This window comes from Trachemys scripta, chromosome 3 (genome assembly GCF_013100865.1).
Source record: "Trachemys scripta elegans isolate TJP31775 chromosome 3, CAS_Tse_1.0, whole genome shotgun sequence".
In the NCBI taxonomy this organism is placed as follows: Eukaryota; Metazoa; Chordata; order Testudines; family Emydidae; genus Trachemys; species Trachemys scripta.
In genome coordinates, this window is record NC_048300.1 from 145,595,489 (window position 1) to 145,616,778 (window position 21,290).

Sequence of the window (21,290 nt, forward strand, 5' to 3'; positions counted from 1 at the left end):
AACAGCAATAAATGTAAGGTACAACTGCCTCTTAAAATTGGTTTAAACATAGGACACATTTATAGCAATAAAGATCCATTAATGTTATGTGCAACTTCAAGCAAACAAACAGAGAGAAGTAGAGATTTGGTTACAAAACAAATGGATCCTTGCTATTATATATATACACACACACACACTATAAAATACATACTTACAATTATCCTCCATATCCTTTTTACTGTCCTCTTCTGCAGGAAACACTTGGTTGATAACAGCCAGAAAAGTCTGTCAGATAAAAACATTGATATTCTCAGAATTTCAACTGCAGATAGGAAAGTAGCTCTAAGATGTTGTGAGCTAGGTTTTCAATAAGTGTATTATTTGTGTTAAGTAAAGTGAAAATTTGCCATTTCTATATTCTACTTGGCAAGTTTTAGTGTGTTCACCCAACCACCACAACAATTTACTTCTACTGCAGTTGCTCCTAAGGACACTGATCAAGGATTTGGGCCTCATCACAATAGGTACTGTATAAACAAAGATACACCCCTGATCAAGAGCATTTATCATTCTCGTATTTAGACAAATGGAGGGATGCTAATGGTAAAGATAGCTGCACTACAGCAATCATTGTAGTCTCAACTGTACTACTGCTACTAATACTTGGGGATCTATGGATGAAAAATGCTAAGTGCTTTAAAGGTAAGCACTATCCCCACATATTTAGATACTTCAGTGATGGGCATTATAGAAAACAGTAACACAGTTATAGGTATTTTATTCAAAAGGAAACACATTCAAAAAGGATGGGACTTGTTCAGAGTTATACAGCAAGTCAATAGCAGCTCTAGGGAATAAGATCCAAGTCTCCCGATTCCTAGCATAGTACCCTCATTCATGCTTCAGTACTCCTATCCCATTTAAATACATTCCCATTTTAAAATGCACTACAATAGTAACACACAGTATATTCCCAAACACTGAATTTTGATTTTACAAGCACTTCCTTTAATCCTTTATTTCAGTTACACAAGAAAACCACTTACCCAGTGTTCATCACTCACTGGAACAAATTTGTAGCAAGAGCAAACTTGCCTCTTTAATACTCCAGAAATTGTAATTTATATTGTTTTAAAAAAGGAAAGAGACAGATGCAAGAACAGATCTATCAGAGTGTCCACAGTGTACAAACATGCATTGCATTTTTTAACAAAATTACACGCTTTTGTTCAGACATTTTATCTGAGTCTATACAGCATGCACAGGTTATTTGCATTAGAGAATTGTAGCTATCTATGAATGAACCTTGTTGTATCAATTAATGTTACAGCTCCTATGCTGCTACAAAGATAATTTCCATGAGGAGAAGGGGATTAAGGCAGTGAGATTAGTCTACTTTAACTAAAATGGCAAAAGACAAGCAACAAGATCTTTATCTAGCATAAGTAATGATCTTAACATTTTAAGCAAGTTTGTCAATTTAAAACTTTGCTCAGTGAGAAACCCTCATGATAAACATCCTGTTTTCTGTCACAGTCTAAGACACCCTCTTACTTCGGTACAATAGAAACAATACAATGTAGGTCACACAATCTAAAATTTCACACAGCATTAAGCAGCCACAATTCCATTTCATTTTGAAGGGGCAGGTTCCTTAAATTGAAGTATTAAAGTATCTATAAACTAAGTGTCGCCAGTTGGAAAACAGTAAAAAAGCTTCCATGATCTCCTTCCCTGGTATAGGAGACGCTTCATGGGTCATACACTTCTTGTCCTGACAATCACGTTTTTTCCTCCTACCTCTCATTAATGCTAAAACATTCTAAAGGAGGGGCTACACATTGCCTTGGAGATGGTCAGAATCTAGATTAGCCAGACCTCCTCGGGAAATCTATATAGCTGCTAGATACAAATGTTGTTCAGTGAAGCATGTTGCAGCCATGGAGAGCCCTTTCATCGGTGACACATGGGGGGGGGGGGGACAGGATCACGTGCTCCCTCCCTCCCACCCAATTTCTGCTTGGCCTGCTAGGGGGGAACAGGGGCTCTCCCCCACGCCTAGCATGCTCAGCCCCTTTCCCTGGCAGCCAGGCCAAGAGCAGAAGGGGCAGGACCAGCCACTTCTCATGGTGGCCACTCTGGGTCGCTGCTCTGTGTGACACAGCAGCTGCCTGAGAGAGCCTGGCTGAGGCAGCAGCAGCAGGCCAACTCCTTCCCCGACCCATTTGCTGAGGACAGGGGCCGAGTGAGCCGGAGTCCACTCTCTCTCCCGACATGTTTCCTTTCAGCCTGCTTGAAGCTTGGGGGCAAAACCAGTCCTGTCAGTCACTGGTAGCAGAGAACTACTCAGCCTCCTGAAATTCTCCCCAGTCAGAAAAAATTCAAATCTACTTTCCTAAATTACAGATTATGTTAAATATACTTTGAAGGAAAAGCACGACAATTTCTCCTACTGAGAGCATGGTAAATCCCACGTAACAAAACAAAAACAAAACAAAACACCCCAAACAACAAAACCCACAAATCCTTAAGTGTCAATTTCCATCTCTATCCTGGATGATCTATTTGTCTCCAGGGTAGGACAGATCTGAGGACCTTATTACCCAAAGAAAGGAAGTTTTCAGGTAAGCATGAATACAGTTTCCTGTTTCTCTTCATGCTAAGGTCCACAGATCTATTACAATGGAGCTTTCATAGCACTGTGCCTCCAGGATGGGAAGCAGGATCATCCTTTAAACATGGAAAACCAAAACAAGGTAAATATCCTGTACAAATACCTCCTCCACCAAACCATGTGCACTAAGGCATGGATAAGACTTCTGTCAAAAAAAGGAAATGGCATTGGCTAGAATTGAATGACCAATATGCAGAATTTGGTGAATTTCTGCTTTATTGGCCATCTAGCAGGTTTCTATATTGGAGATATGACAACACTGCCCTGAGATTTTCACTGCTCCTAAGAGCTGGACTATGATACTTAACCAAAGGAGGAATAGTCTTGAATGTACTTAGGAAATGAATGCTGTGACAATTGTGAGAACTGAATTAAAAGTATAATATTGGGTCCTGTTAGAGGAAGCTTCCAACTTCAAATTAAAAAAAAAATTTGTCTGATTGGAGATAGTAGCCATTTGAAATCCTACTCTAATGGATAGGAATGTAACAACACCTCCTGCAGAGGTTCATTCTGGGTAGTGCTCTGAAGAGCAGAATGAGGTTCCAAGGTCATGCTCCATGGGCCTTGTGGGGCTGGAATAAAAGCAATGCCCGAAGGAAGCATTTAATGTTGAGATTTGTATAAAACTTCCTTTTCATTAACATTTTAAGAACATTACGCTACAGAGACTTGACCTTTTCGTTTCAATATTCATACACCCACAACATAGCCTTCCAGTAGGAACTCAAGGTTGCATACACAAATGCAAGAAGCCTGGGAAACAAGCAGGGAGAACTGGAAGTCCTGGCACAGTCAGGGAACTATGATGCGATTGGAATAACAGAGACTTGGTGGGATAACTCACATGACTGGAGTACTGTCATGGATGGATATGAACTGTTCAGGAAGGACAGGCAGGGCAGAAAAGGTGGGGGAGTTGCGTTGTATGTAAGAGAGGAGTATGACTGCTCAGAGCTCCAGTATGAAACTGCAGAAAAATCTGAGAGTCTCTGAATTAAGTATAGAAGTGTGAGCAACAAGAGTGATGTTGTGGTGGGAGTCTGCTATAGACCACCAGACCAGGGGGATGAGGTGGACGAGGCTTTCTTCCGGCAACTAGCAGAAGTTACTAGATCGCAGGCCCTGGTTCTCATGGGAGACTTTAATCACCCTGATATCTGCTGGGAGAACAATACAGCGGTGCACAGACAATCCAGGAAGTTTTTGGAAAGTGTAGAGGACAGTTTCCTGGTGCAAGTGCTGGAGGAACCAACTAGGGGCAGAGCTTTTCTTGACCTGCTGCTCACAAACTGGGAAGAATTAGTAGGGGAAGCAAAAGTGGACGGGAACGTGGGAGGCAGTGACCATGAGATGGTCGAGTTCAGGATCCTGACACAAGGAAGAAAGGAGAGCAGCAGAATACGGACTCTGGACTTCAGAAAAGCAGACTTTGACACCCTCAGGGAACAGATGGGCAGAATCCCCTGGGAGAACAACATGAAGGGCAAAGGGGTCCAGGAGAGCTGGCTGTATTTTAAAGAATCCTTATTGCTGTTGCAGGAACAAACCATCCCGATGTGTAGAAAGAATAGTTAATATGGCAGGCAACCAGCTTGGCTAAACAGTGAAATCCTTGCGGACCTTAAATGCAAAAAAGAAGCTTACAAGAAGTGGACCAGGGAGGAGTATAAAAATATTGCTCAGGCATGCAAGAGTGAAATCAGGAAGGCCAAATCACACTTGGAGTTGCAGTTAGCAAGAGATGTTAAGAGGAACAAGAAGGGTTTCTTCAGGTATGTTAGCAACAAGAAGAAAGTCAAGGAAAGTGTGGGCCCCTTACTGAATGAGGGAGGCAACCTAGTGACAGAGGATGTGGAAAAAGCTAATGTACTCAATGCTTTTTTTCCTCTGTCTTCACAAACAAGGTCAGCTCCCAGACTGCTGGACTGGGCAGCACTGTACGGGGAGGAGGTGACCAGCCCTCCGTGGAGAAAAAAGTGGTTCGGGACTATTTAGAAAAACTGAATGAGCACAAATCCATGGGGCTGGATGCGCTGCATCCGAGGGTGCTAAAGGAGTTGGCGGATGTGATTGCGGAGCCATTGGACATCATCTTTGAAAACTCATGGCGATCGGGGGAGGTCCCGGATGACTGGAAAAAGGTTAATGTAGTGCCTATCTTTAAAAAAGGGAAGGAGGAGGATCCGGGGAACTACAGGCCAGTCAGCCTCACCTCAGTCCCTGGAAAAATCATGGAGCAGGTCCTCAAGGAATCAATTCTGAAGCACTTAGAGGACAGGAAAGTGATCAGGAACAGTCAGCATGGATTCAGCAAGGGGAAGTCATGCCTGACTAACCTAACTGCCTTCTATGATGAGATAACTGGCTCTGTGGATGAGGGAAAAGCAGTGGATGTGTTATTCCTTGACTTTAGCAAAGCTTTTGATACGGTCTCCCACAGTATTCTTGCCGCCAAGTTAAAGAAGTATGGGCTGGATGAATGGACTGTAAGGTGGATAGAAAGCTGGCTAGATCGTCGGGCTCAACGGGTAGTGATCAACGGCTCCATGTCTAGTTGGCAGCTGGTTTCCAGCGGAGTGCCCCAAGGGTAGGTCCTGGGGCCGGTTTTATTTAATATCTTTATTAATGATCTGGAGGATGGTGTGGACTGCACTCTCAGCAAGTTTGCAGATGACACTAAACTCGGAGGCGTGGTAGATACACTGGAGGGTAGGGATCAGATACAGAGGGACCTAGACAAATTAGAGGATTGGGTGAAAAAAAAACCTGATGAGGTTCAACAAGGACAAGTGCAGAGTCCTGCACTTAGGACGGAAGAATCCCATGCACTGCTACAGACTAGGGACCGAATGGCTAGGTAGCAGTTCTGCAGAAGAGGACCTAGGGCTCACAGTGGACGAGAAGCTGGATATGAGTCAATAGTGGGCTCTTGTTGCCAAGAAGGCCAACGGCATTTTGGGCTGTATAAGTGGGGCATTGCCAGCAGATCGAGGAACGTGATCGTTCCCCTTTATTCGACATTGGTGAGGCCTCATCTGGAATACTGTGTCCAGTTTTGGACCCCACTACAAGAAGGATGTGGAAAAATTGGAAAGAATCCAGCGGAGGGCAACAAAAATGATTAGGGGTCTGGAGCACATGACTTATGAGGAGAGGCTGAGGGAACTGGGATTGTTTAGTCTGCAGAAGAGAAGAGTGAGGGGGGATTTGATAGCTGCTTTCAACTACCTGAAGGGGGAGCTCCAAAGAGGATGGAGCTCGGCTGTTCTCAGTGGTGGCAGATGACAGAACAAGGAACAATGGTCTCAAGTTGCAGTGGGAGAGGTCTAGGTTGGATACTAGGAAACACTATTTCACTAGGAGGGTGGTGAAGCACTGGAATGCGTTACCTAGGGAGGTGGTAGAATCTCCTTCCTTGGAAGATTTTTAAAGCCCAGCTTGACAAAGCCCTGGCTGGGATGATTTAGTTGGGAATTGGTCCTGCTTTGAGCAGGGGGTTGGACTAGATGACCTCCTGGGGTCCCTTCCAACCCTGATATTCTATGATTCTATGTCACTGGTATATCACTGTAATTAAATATGGACTTTGCACCAGGCAGTAGAATAAACTGTATTTGTTGACTTCTCTTTTGGGGTCCCTGAAAACAGTAATCACTTAATACAAGTATTTATTGTAAACAAGTTTGGTCTCCGATGGATTACTGGTCTTGCGTTAGCTCACCTCCTCTGTATGACAGAGGCATCCAAGCAGCCAATACTATATTATAGCTCTCAGGCTTGATTAACCTCTTTAGCCAGAAAGGCCTAAACAGATATCACTGCTGCTCCCTCGCCCCATTTTTGGAATCTCCTGAGGAGCTGTGAGAAAAGTGGGAAGACATATGTAGTAGGGACCTTGACTAGGTTTTTAAGATGCCATTCACCACTCCACATCCAAGGTCCTGACAGAGAGGCTGTAGAGCACTTTATTTACTATTTCCATATGCAAAAAGGTCAATCAGCAGCCCACCAAACTGACCTGCAATGAGCGATGTATTTCGGAGAGCATCAGTCACTCTGCAAATCTGATTTTGCCAGATAAACCTTGGTGTTAATCTCCCCATTGATAGGCAGTGTGATGGTGTGGGGAAGACTGTCTGTGTCCAATTACAAATTCCATTTGGTTTTATAAATGCTATTTGTAATTGTAACAGTCACGTGGATTTTTATATCATTCGTTTTGTAGTAGGAACTTGACATGTAGTGAGGAAGCTGTCTGGAAAGCCATAACAGAACCATCAAAGGCCATCAGCATTGAATGGCTCTCCCATTGGGATACAGTGGGACTGCTACCACCAGGGTCACTGACGCTGAATGGAATCTGCAGAGGAGTCTGTCTTGGGGAAGAGAGCTGGAAATCCCCTGTTCAAAGCACATGGCTGTGAGAACAGGGTTTTTTTCCCCCATGACTAAAGAAAGAAAGGCCATTTTCCAAGGGGTGGGTGTCATGACCAGAACTGTTCTGTTATCCATGGAAGGAGCTGTGCACTGAGACCTCAATAAATCATTGTGTTCTAGCTGATGGATGCTGTGCTGTCTCCATCTGTTACATATACCCTGAACTGAACTGGGAAGATGTTTAAAACAAAACAAAAACAAAAACCATGATTCTCTGCATTCACCAGTTGTAGGAGCAGAAAATATAGATCTGCCAATGGATGAAGTAGCAATGCAGAAGGGATACAGAGAATTACTGGATAGGTATCATATGAACTCTGGATCACTGAAGCATGCCTGTGTATCAGACCAGAAATCCCAACAGGAACCAATAGGAATTGGGTTTGCATCTCTTTGACACCACTTTCTATTATGGCCATCTTCATCTTCTGTTAACCTTCTCCTGAGATGAGATCTTTTACCTGATAGAGTCATTCTCAGTTCAGGCCTATGACTGGCTTCCCTGGCACCATGTATTTGTGTTTGCCCTGAATCCAAGATACTCCAGGAATCACATCACTCTATGTGTTTGCTTCAGTTTTTCTGTCGTCCAGAACCCAGGTCAGAAAAATTGTCCAGGAAGAAATAAGTGAATTTTCTTCTTTTCTAAAGCCAGTATAATTACTACCAAGATCCTGGAGAGAGACCTTGAGAGCGCATGTAAAATAGTATGGTAATATTTGAAGTTGGGAAAAGAAAACAGCTGCCATCCATCTGCAAAACACAGGAATTATCTAAGGATAATTAAAATGGGACTTTGAAGACTAGCCTCCACTCAGAACTTATTTAGATGTTTTAGACAGGGCTCTGCTCTGCTTGTCCCCAATTCTCTGAGGCTACAAATTAGCATTGGGAGCAGGTAGCAATATTCCAATCTGAAGTAGATTTTGGATTACTTCATTCATGTCATGGTCTTTCCAGGTTGCTGGGACTGGGAATGGGACAAAGTTGCTCTTGAAATTTTTGCACAACTCTACAGGGTCCCTCCTCACAATGTCCAGTGAGCTCATTTGATCAAAGCTATAGGTAGCCCTTTTGCTCCCAAATTGAGAGAACCTGGCACCAATTTAGGGTCTAACTCCAGACAGCCATTTGTCAGAGATAGCTCTGAGGCAAAAATGAGCAGCTAATGACCCTACTACCACTTGTGAAGAGATTATTTTCTCCTATGTACTTCACAGACTGCTTTAACTGGTCGCATGACCTCTATTCCTTTCCATAGTGTGTGGCAGGAGTCAGGATCATAAGTTGACTTTTCTGCTGGCTCTGAATAGCCGCTGCTTTCCATAAAGTTTATTGTACCACTAAGATAGTTCAGAACAGATTTCCCTGAGTATTTGATTCCAAGGACCAAAGCCCCATATAGCTGCAGGAAACATATTTGAATGACACTTTTTTATTCTTCTCTTTCCAGGGAGAAGTCTGTAGGACATGCAATTTTTAGGACGAGAGGCAGCATACTCATAATACTGTCCACCCATGCTAGTATTGCTTATGAAAGCATACAGAGTTACTTAGGAATCAGATAACAATTCACATTTGTTTGTTTATTCATTCTTGCTGGCCCGATGCCACGTGAGAGTTTTCATGGCCCAGCAGGGGCTGAGATAATGCCTGCATGGACTGGGCTGCCAGTGAAGTGCCCACATATTGAGGAGGCCACTCTTTCAGGTAAAAAAATCTCCCACAAGTAGAAATTCCGAGTCCCTACCCACTGTGGAGAATATTCCCATTTATCTTTGGTAATGATACCAAGTTAAATATTGACCAGTGTACACGGAGGAAACTTCTGGTCTTAAAGAATGAAGGCCGGGAGAGGGCGTGGTAGAAAGAAAAACCACGGACCAAGAGGGCCCTCAAGGCCTTCTGGTTCCTCCACATCCGGGGTGCTGTCTCTCATCTGCTGAAGGGAAGAGGTGGTGGTGCTGGCAAGGCATAAAATTCTGCAACAGAAGCTTGGAGCAATAACCTGGATATTAGGGCATTGTGTCCCACAGAGCCACTGAGAATGGTGGTCAATAATTTAGGGAATGGTGACCTACAGCTTTCCCAGGCTCGTAGAAGTGGCAAGAAACCCCTGTTAAAACTTTCCAGGGTAGATGAGAAAGGGTATATAATTTGTCTAGGTCATTTGCAGACTTCTTAAGAGTAATTTCACAATATGCAGTACACTCCAACCTGAAAGTTCTGGTTCTGACACCAAGGTGTAAACAGGCTGAAGTGCCCATTGTATCTATCTGTGGCTCTTACCATGAAAAAGAATGACATCAGATGGCATTACACTTGGTTTATATTGTTATCAAGCAAAGATGACCAGCTTCCTATTCAGGTTTCTTCCCAAAATATATACCCATGTCCCCCAGAAAAGGAAGGTCTGCTCTGTCACCTCTTGACCTGTCACTAAATTCCCTGTAATTGTCAATATGAGAAAGCTGATGAGAAAATGAGGGTATTCTCCTTTCTTACAAATTAAGTTATAATGAGGGGGAACTTGCTGGAAATCACACACAATTTAAGTAATCTTCAGAAACACCAGAACATGAAGACTTTCAAACAGAGCTGCTACCATTCTTGCCAGTAAAATGTAAAAACATAACTTCTTGGCTATCTGAACTAAAATAACTGGGTAGCATGACATTTCTTATAATATGAAGATATTCTGTCATAAATTGATGTTCAACTTAAGACTACTGGATGTGAATAACATCGTGAAAAATCCACCAATTTGAAAGTTCATATGTCAGGACAAGGAATCCATCTCCTCTTCAACATGGGGGGGCAGAGGAGGGGGGGAGAGCTCAGTGGTTTGAGCATTGGCCTGCTAAACCCAGGGTTGTGAGTTCAATCCTTGAGGGGGCCATTTAGGGTACTGGGGTTAAAAAAATAAACACCGTCTGGGGAATTGTCCTGCTTTGATCAGGGGACTAGATGATCGCTTGAGGTCCCTTCCAACCCTGATATCCTATGATTGAATTAAGCCATTGCATCAAATTAAGTGAGAACCATCACAAAAATATAATCCAAAGAGCTCTTGGGGTTTGAGACCATATTACTTTTGAAGATGTCATCTGGAGGAGACTGATGGAATGTAACTGTTGCTACTAAATTCCTTAAATTACTCCTTAAAAAATGTTTTTCCCCAGCAACATGGGTATTGTTCAATTACCAATGTTTCCCTCACCATAAATGCAGTGGGGGGTTTTATTTACAAGTTTTCAATTTTATCTTTAATATTCTGGGCTTCCTTGGGTACAAAGACCCAAATTAATGATACTCATGTCTCACCAGTCTGAACACATCTAAGAGTTAAGACACTATGGTTTCAAATTCATTATTCAGTATCCCTCAGAATTACCTATCAGGTAATACATAATGCTTTCAGACATTTATGAAGTGTCCTCAGAAAATGCTTTTCCCTTATAAAATTAATTCTATTGAAACTGTGAAGCTATAGGAAAGAGGGGGGGAAATCTGACATTAATCAATACAACCAAAATTTGTGTTTATAATTCATCCTAGATTTTGAACCATTATAAAAGCAAGCATAGGGAGAGGGAGAAAATGGAGGTGTCATCTCAAAGATAGATCCTGAGCCAGTCTCAGTTTCAATATGGGAAAAGTAACACCGCACAGAAAGACACACACATATTCAGTTACTTACTATAGATACTGCAGATACATGGAAATTTGGCAACCAGAAACTATGTGTTTCTTGCCAGTGGGAGCCAGTATTGCAGAATTAAATATTATGATCATTTTTCTTTGTACTGAGGAAGCTGAGGCAAAGGAAATGTTAAGTGAATTGCTCAAGTCAGAGACAAAGCGGAGATTAGAAATTGACTCCCACTGCTGTGCTCTATGCATAGAACTATGTGATGGTATAGTTCTTTAAGGATTCCTTAATCCCTTTCTTACCTTGCCTTTCTGGTTTAACGGTTCAATAGTTAAGCTGTCAGGGCCAATATCCACGATATTCCCCATCTGAAACCCATCAGTTGGGTGTGGAGCCCAAACAGGCTTCCCGTCCTCCATCATTGGAACTATTCACTATTCCTGTAAGGGGGGGGAAAAAAACTGTATAAAAATCTGACCAGCTGTCTACAAACTTTAATTTGTTATTTTTAATCCAAACACAGAGTATATAAAATGAGAACATGAAACACTGATTTCTAGTATTAAGTAGTTACACCCATATGTATGCCTTATTGATTAAAAAACTTTGACTGTAACCTCTGTCCAAATGCTCTTTGGAAACAGTTTTAGACTATGTCTTGAATTCAAAATGCACCATTTGTTATGCAAAAAACACAGGCATCTGAAAAGGCTAAAGATCTAAGGCCAACATTTTCCAACTTGGATTCCTAAAGTTAGGTACCTAAACAAATGCTCAGTTTACAGAGTTACTCAACACATACAACAGCAACTGAATTAAATAGGAATTTTGCCTGGATTTGGACTTTCTGAATAGGTCCAACACAATATTTTCATATACTGAATTAGTCTTCATCCTGGATAACTACTTTAATACTAGATAATCTCTATTATATAGATTATAAATCAGATTTGTGGATTCCACCGAGTCTGACAGACAGGTTCATTCCAGTTGCCAGTTTCTTCCTTTCCCCTCAACACACATTCACACATTAAAAGAGATCTGCTTCAGTCATCTCTAGAGCTTCAGGGTTTGTAAAAGTATACTTCTGGTATACGATCTACTCTTTGGCCATTATCCCAAAATAACCTGCACCAGTAATCATTAAACTGGAAACAGACTTCAAATAAACATACAAAACACCCATGAAAGGTATGAAGGTACTGTTTAAATGGAAGAATAACTCACAATTTTTTCCCTTCCCACACCCTTGAGCTAGAGCAGTGGTTTTCAACTGGGGGTCCACAGACTACGTCTAAGATTTCCAAAGGGAGAAGTCTGCACCTCCATCTGAAATTTTTAAAGCGTCCACAAATGAAAAAGATTGAAAACCACTGGGCTAGAGGAACTTCTATACCTGTTACATTCAGAGGCAGCTCTGGATAATTGTGTTATGTGCAAAAAGGAAGAAACTTATATGTAAGAGGTCCTCACCCACTGGCTAGTCAAACAGCCTAAAAGAACATATTTATGCAAACATTATTCAGCTCTAAAAGTCAATTATTTTAACTTTGAAAAAACATTTTTACAGCTTACAATCAATCACCAAATAACTAACTGTAAAAAAATATATTCTTTTGGTTTTAATTACACTCAGTATTTGAAATTATATTCAAACGTATTTCTAAGTGTCCTCATGATATAGAAAGTTTCACCTAATTATAGCACAATAGTCTCATTTCTCAGATTCCACTACCGTTAGAGGATGTACTGAAATATGATGCATCTAGGGTAGTTAAATTTGTAATATTACACTAGTGCTCAAAATGTACTGGGCATAGTAGACACACAGGAAGACATCCCTCAACTTACAACTGAAGACACAGAGCAGATGAAATAGGACGGAGGAAGTACAACATACAAAATAATCAGGGTAGCTGGTGACTGACACATTTAGTCACTTCCATGTTTTGTTTTTCTCCAAAATACTGAACCTATCCCCATCTGCCCCTCTCCCAGCCATTGTTAACGTTTCTCATTTATTCCACATCTATTTTGCTCAGTTACCAGGCTAAAAAACAAATGATTTCCCCCTAAATATGTGATATTTCTAATTGCCAGACCTGCAAACTCAACCCAGGATCTGGAAGTCAAGCTATGACCTTTCTGAATTCTAATAAAGACTGCAAGACAAAGTTTTTCTTTCAGGTATATCTGGTGCAACTCATGTTTATTGTGGTTGCAGAGGAATAACCAAGCACAATTTGAAGACAACGTCGTTGCACATACAACTGCAACTTAATTGACATCAAAGCCAGAAAAAACAATGTCAATTCATTCTCCCAGTACTGTGCTGGTTCTGCATGGCTGGCAGTAGTGAAAGTAGTGGCTTTAAAAAAAAAAAAAAAAATCACACATACTAATGCAAGCAGATATGATGGAATATACACAGGAAACAGATTTGTGGAGTAAGGTGATGCTGTTTATACATAGCCTTTTCTCAAAATAGAATTCACTTTAAAATATGCATTGTTTCTCAAGGGGAAAATTATTAAAAGAGTTTCTATAAAAAAGACTGAACTCTGAGGAGTCTTATCAAGATTACGTGATATCTAACATCTAGATCTTAGAATGTGTGTGAGACAGATATTGCAACCCCATCAATATTTGTGGTGGCCTACTGTATTAAATCTACAAATAGTCTATGCAGGATTGTTCATGTATGCGGGAGGGTTACCACAGCTCCTCCAGGAACTAAAGACAGTGAATTAAGGTGAGTTACTGAGACTAAACAATTCCAGAGAGGCTCCCTTCAGAGGCTTATATATACTGATCCAACCTTGATTTTCCAGAGACTAGGAGACAAAGAAAGTGTTTTTGGCATAATAGGATGAGCTTGAACTGACTCAAGGCCTTCTTTGTGGTCCAGCAAACCATCAGGACCCTTGCAGAAGGATTGGAAAAACTTCGGCTTACTAGCACCCCACAAGACTGAGGAGTGACTCCTGGTACACTTAGCGTGTGTTTAAATCTATTTATTAGGATTTGTGTGTGTTTTCTCTGTAATGCTTTGATCTTAAGACGAAGTGTGCTTGCTTCGAAAGAGCCACGTGGTAATTTGTAACTGCTGGCGATACACCGTTCATATCCCTCGGAGAGAGAAAGCAGTGCACAGGGGCTGACCTTTATACAGACTGGCTTGCTGGGGTATCAGGCAGGCTGTGCAGCCTTACCACCACATGTCCTAAGGGAGTGGGACAAGAGTCACACAGGTGCCAGCTGGAGACCTCAGACCTGCTTGGGAACTCCTGGAGTGGACCATGGGGTTGGAAATACACGTGCAGTTACCTTGAAACTATGACAGTGTGCATGTGGGCTTAGGGTGTATGAATCTAAAATTAAGATTAAAAAATGAAGTTATTGGGATATATACTATTGTAAAAACTGTATTGAATATAACAGAAGCCTCTAATTCTATATTCTCTCATGTTCAGAGTATAAATCTTCAACATCTATCCAGCTACAGAAAAGTTTATGTTCTACAGTCAAGTTTGGTTTATGTTTACTTGAAACCTTCAGCCACATTCCATAAAGTCCACAACACCCGATTATCCTGGTCATGTGTTGTCAGCAACATACAGTAAATCCCTTAGAACAACATCTGTATTCACTCAGACTTGGCTGCAGGCCACCCCTTATTTTTTTTTTTTTTTTTTTTAAACTTCTGCAAATTTGATCAAATACATACCACAGTTCTATAGGTCTTTAAATACTGTGAGCCAGTCTTGTGTCAATTGTTATGACTCAAGTCCAATTGTTATGGGTGTAGCTGCTAAACATTTAAGTTTATTTATAGGCATAAGCAGACATTCATTTTCATAAGCCTATCATTTTCCTTTGAAATGCTTGCTCAGGTTGGTACTTAGTGATATGTCACACAACCATTAAAAACAGGGGAAAGCCTTGTTTTATGTGGAACATTGCCAATACTCCAGATGTAACCACGTCGCACAACAAAATACATCCTGAAATTAACATATAGTATCTCTTACCGCTACAGTTTCCGTACAGTACAGTCAGGCTTCTGACAAATTGTCTCTACTTAAATTTGAAACCCAATCCCTCAAATTAGCATCTTCAGGCTTTGACTTTCTTTGTTTATCCAGGCTTTTGCCTTTTCATACTCTCTGCAGTGTGTTTCACATCTTATTGGTAAATTACTGATCAAATGTTCTGTGAACTTACAAAACCACTTCACTAACACAGTTACACTAATGATGACTAAAAACATAGTGGACAAATATTTGAGTCCTATTATCTGACCATTCAGATTATTTTTTAATTTTAATAACTACACTCACAACTATCTAAAAGCCTTTAAAGACTAAGAAACAGCATAATACCAACGCCTGTGCTAATCTATTCATCTTGGGCACCTGTAATACACCCACCTCTATTAATATCAACTCTGAATTTGTACTTCTCCAACACTTGGCACATGTCATTGAAAAAAGCAAGTTGAACAAAAAAAAATTTAAACTATGCTTTTGTGGTTTTAAAATACAAAACTTTGAAATACAATCTGTATTTAATATATACAAAAATGGAGAAAAGTTATATTTAAAAAGGGACACTGTGAAAATCATATTTTTCATTGTAAAACGGTACCTGTTGTTGTTACAAGTCACCCATAACATTACTACAACAAATGTTAAACACATCCCTCTCCCCCCCACCCGTTTTTCAATTTATTTTGTGTAGGGATACTAATTACATATAATCAGTTTCACAATTTTGCATACCCTTCCCAAGCACTACAAGCACATTGTGACAGCAGCAGCCGAACTGAAACTGAGGCCTTGTCTACACCATCAGGGTAAGTTGACCTAAGTTACGCTACTCCATGTATGTGAATAACGTAGCTGGAGTCAACATAGTTTAGGTTGATTTACTGCAGTGCCTACACCGTGCTGCGTCAATGGGAGACACTCTCCCAATGACTTATCTTATTCTTCTCGTTACAGTGGAGTACCGGAGTCGACTGGAGAGCACTCGGCGGTCGATTTAGCCGGTCTTCACTAGACCCACTAAATCAATCCCCACTTCATCGATCACAGCACTGTCGATCACCAATAAGTGTTGACTGAAAGTAAACAGATATCAAAGCAGATGTGTGCACAAAGGAAAGGGGAGATGAAGGATAGGCCCTAACATCTGTGGCACTGCTCTCAAGCTCACCCTAAAGATCTTTTTAAACAAACAAACGAGAAAAAAAAAGTAACCATCTTTTACATTTTTTTAAATTTTGGGACATAGCATTTCAAAAATAGTACTATTTGATAAAGTTTTTTGTGCATGTTTCAAAAAACAATGCAAATTGATTGCCCCTTTAAGGGTGTGTTTTCACAATTAAAATGCATTACAGAATTGAGCACTAACGTACCTTTTTATTAACTGCCAAATTCTGTTTCTAAGATTTATATTAAAATTTGATTATACACACGTTCAGCAGCAATTCTGCCAATTGCACCCTCCCCCAAAGTGAAAGTTAACTTTTTAGCAATACTGACTCCTTTACTAACATTCATTCTATTAAACTGGAATCCAACTCCATATCTAACAGTTATTCTAACTAATTTAAGTAATATTTGTAATACTGTCCCCTCATTTTTCCATTACATCGACCACTTCTCGTAGTTCTACTGGGAACAGGATTCTTCACTTCCTGTCCTGAATTGCTCACATAGATGTTAAACAGAAGTAGCTATATTTCAGCAATAGGCAAAGATTTTTATACACACTTTTATTTATGATAACCTTAATTTTTTCCTTCTGTCACTGAAAACCAATTGTGTAACAAAATAGCAAGTGCTGTTTGCTTAAAACTAATACACAGAAGGTACCAGAATAAGCTCACAAGAAAATAGTTGACCTTACACATCAGAGATGACATCCAAAACTGATTCCTGCTAAATGTGGACACCCGGCAATAAGAAGCTTATGAGGCAAAAAATTCAGCATCCTCGGGCCCCAGCCTACGATGGCAAAAATGCAAACATTCACCTCAGATAAAAATAGACAGTTAAAAAGCAACAGTATTAACAGCTCTATTTCTTCCTCTCCCAAATCATGTTTCAAACATATTGATCTTTTAAAAAAAATATATTGAATTTGTAAAGTGCTAAGGAATCCCTTAGATGAAAGACTCCCCATATGTGTAAGTTACTACTAGAACCCTGTGTGGATACAAAATTTGTATCCACACCCAATCCACAAACATGATCTGTGGATATAAAGCAGATATCCACAGATTTACAGGGCTCTAGATATAAAATTTGGATCCGCATCTGTCTGCGATCCTCAAATATCATTTGTGGATATCCACAGATTTGCAGAGCTCTAGTTATTACATCATCCTAGCACTTATGCATACTGAATTAAAACGTAACCATTTTTAAACTCACTTCTGATTTCCTTCATTCTCCCACTAAGTGCTCTGTCCAACTTAACCCTAGCACATGGTGAAAGTTCTACAAACTGCAACATATAGTGTTGCAATTTCTAACATGGTTATGGAAGGTCTGACACCGATGTGTGAAGTGATCTGTGAACTATCAGCTTACTACATCAATGCACTGTACTGATTGCTAAATTAACTAATTAAACCAAATGAAAAATAAAACTGATCTGGTTGCACTGAAGAACAGATGGTATCCCATCATAATGATTGCATCCAGATTATACACACCTGCGTGTGTGTGTGTGTATGTATGTATATATATATAAAAAGACACAGCAAAAAATAATGTACATGGTTACGTTTTGTTAAAGAACCTACTTTACACACATTTTATAAAACTGTACAAAAGTCTGATCTGCAATTTTCACCTGGATTAGCATGCTACAGAACTTTTGGGAAAATACTGCCAATCTCTACAACAGCCAAAATTGGGCAAATAGGTTGGTTAATGGCAATTAAATGGCATTTTTTGACCCTAGTTCCATATTCAATCGAGGACTAAAGCCTGTGTACTCTGCAGCAAACAAAATTCCATGACAACATTCAGCACTCCGTTGCAGATGACCAGAAATTCTGTAGCAGCTTCAGATAAATTAAAATGGAGGGTTTCCTTGAACTAAACATAACAACAAATGGATTCACAATGGTATACTTTGCATTATTTCATTGGTCATTAAGTCCCATTTATTTGATGCTTCCTGTACAGTTGCCAATGTGCTGAGAACTTTATAGTACTAAAAGCACTTAGCTGCATTATAGAAGTTTTTCTGTACAAACATTTGAGCATTGTTCCTTTAGAACCAGGAACTGGACCTCATTAGTCTATTTTCAATTTCCACGCATGCGCACGCATGTGTGAGTAAAGTAAACTTGATTTGTCAAATGTACAGCTTCATTGGTTCTCTTGTGTAGTCAGTCAGTTTCCACTTCTATTTGTGTAAGTCTTTCATACAACAAAAGAAGGCATTGAGAAAAATATTATTATAAAATAACAAAAAAATTACAAGAGGTTTCACAGGCAACTGTACTACCTTAAAATACCATAATTTGTTGTTGTTGTTATTTTCAACAGAGTAGATTTCAAGGTGGCAGAGTCACTTTAAATTATTCCTTCTTAAACCCTGAGGTCCTTGGCACTGTATACGCCAGAAAAATAAAAATCAATCTGCCCAACGAAAGCCTGACATGGTTAAAAAAAAAAAAAAAAAAAAAAAAGTGATAGTGATACATAGGGAAACCCAAAGGATGAAACAGCGTGGATAGGATTTTTTTTAATTTAAAAACAAACAAAAACAGAAAACACTTCTTGCTCTTGTGATCATTATGGAAGAAGCAAGTCAGGGATTTGAATGGAGCAGAGGATGGTTACTTGGCAAATTGGTAATAGAAAGGCATTACATTCACACGGCGCAGAGTAGACAGAATCACAAAGATGAGTGCGAGAGAAGTAAACAAGCAGGCTGCAGAGAACAGCATGAAGGAAGTCAGGATGCCATAAGAAATTAAGTCTGTGATATGTTGGCCAGGACAGATTTGTTTATAGCTTTTGTTTAAAGCCTTAACCACTATACTGAGTGGTAAATTTTGGTTCCACTAGCACTGAGGCCATTCAGGGTACACTGTAAATCCCATCTTCCCCCTCCTCCTAACTGGCATTTGAAAATAAGGAGGGTGAGGAAGAATTAGCCGAACATATTATTTGTGATGTATTTTAACGTTATATCAAGAGTGCCTAGAGCATATATGGGCAGGGGGAATTTTTTAAGCACCTCTATCAATCTAAATGAATAAACTGAAGCCAATAACAGGATTTACATTATCATCAATGGGACTAGGATTGATTCTTAATACCTATAGCCTGGTAGCATTTATTTGTATCTTTAAAAAGAAAATGCAGACTACTTGGTGTACTAGCTCAAAGCAAAACCTTGCCTAAACTGCTATTACATTACAACACTTTCCCTGGCTAGCTGTAAGTACATATTACCCTGTTGCAGGAAGGGGGTAATCCTCTGTGGATAGGGAAGAAACCTACCCCTTCACCGTAAGCCACTGAGGGCATGTCTACACTGAAACTGAATGTGTGACTGTAGCATGCATAGACATACCTGAACTAGCTTTCATCTAGTTTGCTCCAGCACCATAATGGAGAGTGAAACCTGGGCTGTAGTACTGTAATAGTGCAGCATGGGCTTCAGCAAGCCAGCTGAGTACAATCCCACCAGGGAGCCTGGGTACATACTTGGAGGTGACTAGCCCATAAAGTTATAGAGTTTAAGGCCAGAAGGGACAACTTGTTAATCCAGTCTGATCTTCTACATACCACAGACCCACCACCACCCACTGCACATTAAACCCAAAAAGTGAACTGAGACCAAAGTATTAGAACCTGCAGGAGACTAGACTATTATGTGTTACAGGCAGAGAATGGGAGAGACTGAAGTTCACCAGCAGCAGGGGCCCCTGCGATGGCAAGGAAATGATTAAGTGAGAGATGGCCAGACAATCCTGGCAAGTAATCAGCACCCACACATTACAGAGAAAAGCGGGGAGGAAAACAGTCTTGCCAATCTGACCTTGGGGGAAATTTCTTCTTGATCCCTCAGTTAGACTCTGAGCATGTGAGCAAGAACCAGCCAGCCACCCACCTTAGAAAGAGAATGTTTGGTGACATTTCAGATCCCTGGCCCACCGCATACAAAGTTCTATCTCCAACCAGGGCCATCCCTGATGTTCCAGAGGAAGGAAATACTTTAAAAACTCAGAATACATGGAGAAAAAATTACCTTCTTGACCACTGCAGGTGGCCAGCTAAAGCCCTGAAGCCTGAGCTTTGACAAGCATAAATGGGAAGTGAGCCCCAGGGCTGCTAGTCCCTGCTCCCTACCATCACAAGCTACTCCACCTTACAATCACACTCAGAAGTTTGTCCAGTTCTTGCTCAAAAATAATTAAGTTGTTTGTCCCCCATAACTCCTATTGGAAGGCTGTTCCAGACCCTCACCTCTCTGATGGTTAGAAATCTTCTACGTTCCAGCCTGAAATTATTCATGGCTAGTTTATACCCATTTGTTCTTGTGAGAATGTTGTCCTTTAGCTTACATAGCTCTTCAGCCTCCCTGGTATTTACCCCCCCTAATGTATTTCTAAAGAGCAATCATATCCCCTCTCTGCCTTCTTTTTGCTAGACTAAACAAGTCAAGCTCTTTCAGTCTCCTTTCAAGACAGGCCCTCCATTCCCTTGATCATCCTAGTATCTCTTCTCTGCACCCGTACCAGTCTGAATTTAATCTTTCCTCAATATGCATGACCAGAACTGTATACACTATTTCAAATGAGGTCTTACCACCACCTTTTAGAAGGAGATTAATACTTCTATCTTTCTATATTTAAAATGCCTTGCCTAGGATCCCACAATTGCATTTGCCTTTTTTATAGCCTCATCACACTAGTGGCCCGTAGTCATCCTGTGATCGACCCACACACCCAGGTCTCTCTCCATCTCTATCTCTTCCAACTCATAAGCTCCCAGCTTACAGCAGAATTCTTATTATTAGATCCTAAGCGCATGACCTTGCCCTTTGCAGTATTTAATTCATCCTGTTTTCATCCCACTTCTGTCACCCTTCAAGGGCATCCAGATCTTCCTGTCTCAAATTCCAATCCTTCTCTGTATTGATGATGCCTCCCAACTTGGTATCATCAAAAATAATGTCATTAACACACTCCTACTTTTTGTATCAAGGTCTTTCATAAAAATATTGAATAAGATTGGTCCCACGACTAATCCTTGAGGAACTACACTAGTAACTTCCCTCCAGTCCTATAATTCACCTTTCAGCAAAACCCAGAGCCTTCTCCCCTTTAGCCACTTCCTTATCCACCTTACAGTTCTTGTATTGATCCCCATCTTTCTAATGTAACTAAATTTCCCATGTGGTACCATGTCAAATGCTGTATTGAAGTCCAAGTATATTAAATCTACTGCACTTCCCTTATCTAAAAAAAAAATCAGAGGAGGACATCAGGTTAGTCTGGCATGA

The 21,290-nt window shown here is 40.5% G+C and overlaps 1 protein-coding gene across 10 annotated transcripts in view; it reads right to left on the bottom strand.

The window, feature by feature from the left end:
- The window catches only part of MYO6 (myosin VI), a 166,671-nt gene that overhangs the window by 110,826 nt on the left and 34,555 nt on the right, over positions 1–21,290 (bottom strand). For 9 of the 10 annotated variants that reach the window (XR_004645196.1, XM_034766178.1, XM_034766177.1 and 6 more), the window contains exons 2-3: positions 11,051–11,191; positions 198–267 (exon numbers count right to left, since the gene is read on the bottom strand). Coding sequence is in view for 9 of the 10 variants with exons in the window: in XM_034766178.1 (XP_034622069.1) it covers positions 198–267; positions 11,051–11,170 (190 nt within the window). In the remaining variant the exon portion in view is untranslated. The remainder of the gene's footprint in view (positions 1–197; positions 268–11,050; positions 11,192–21,290) is intronic. The other variant, XM_034766172.1, reaches the window with a different exon arrangement.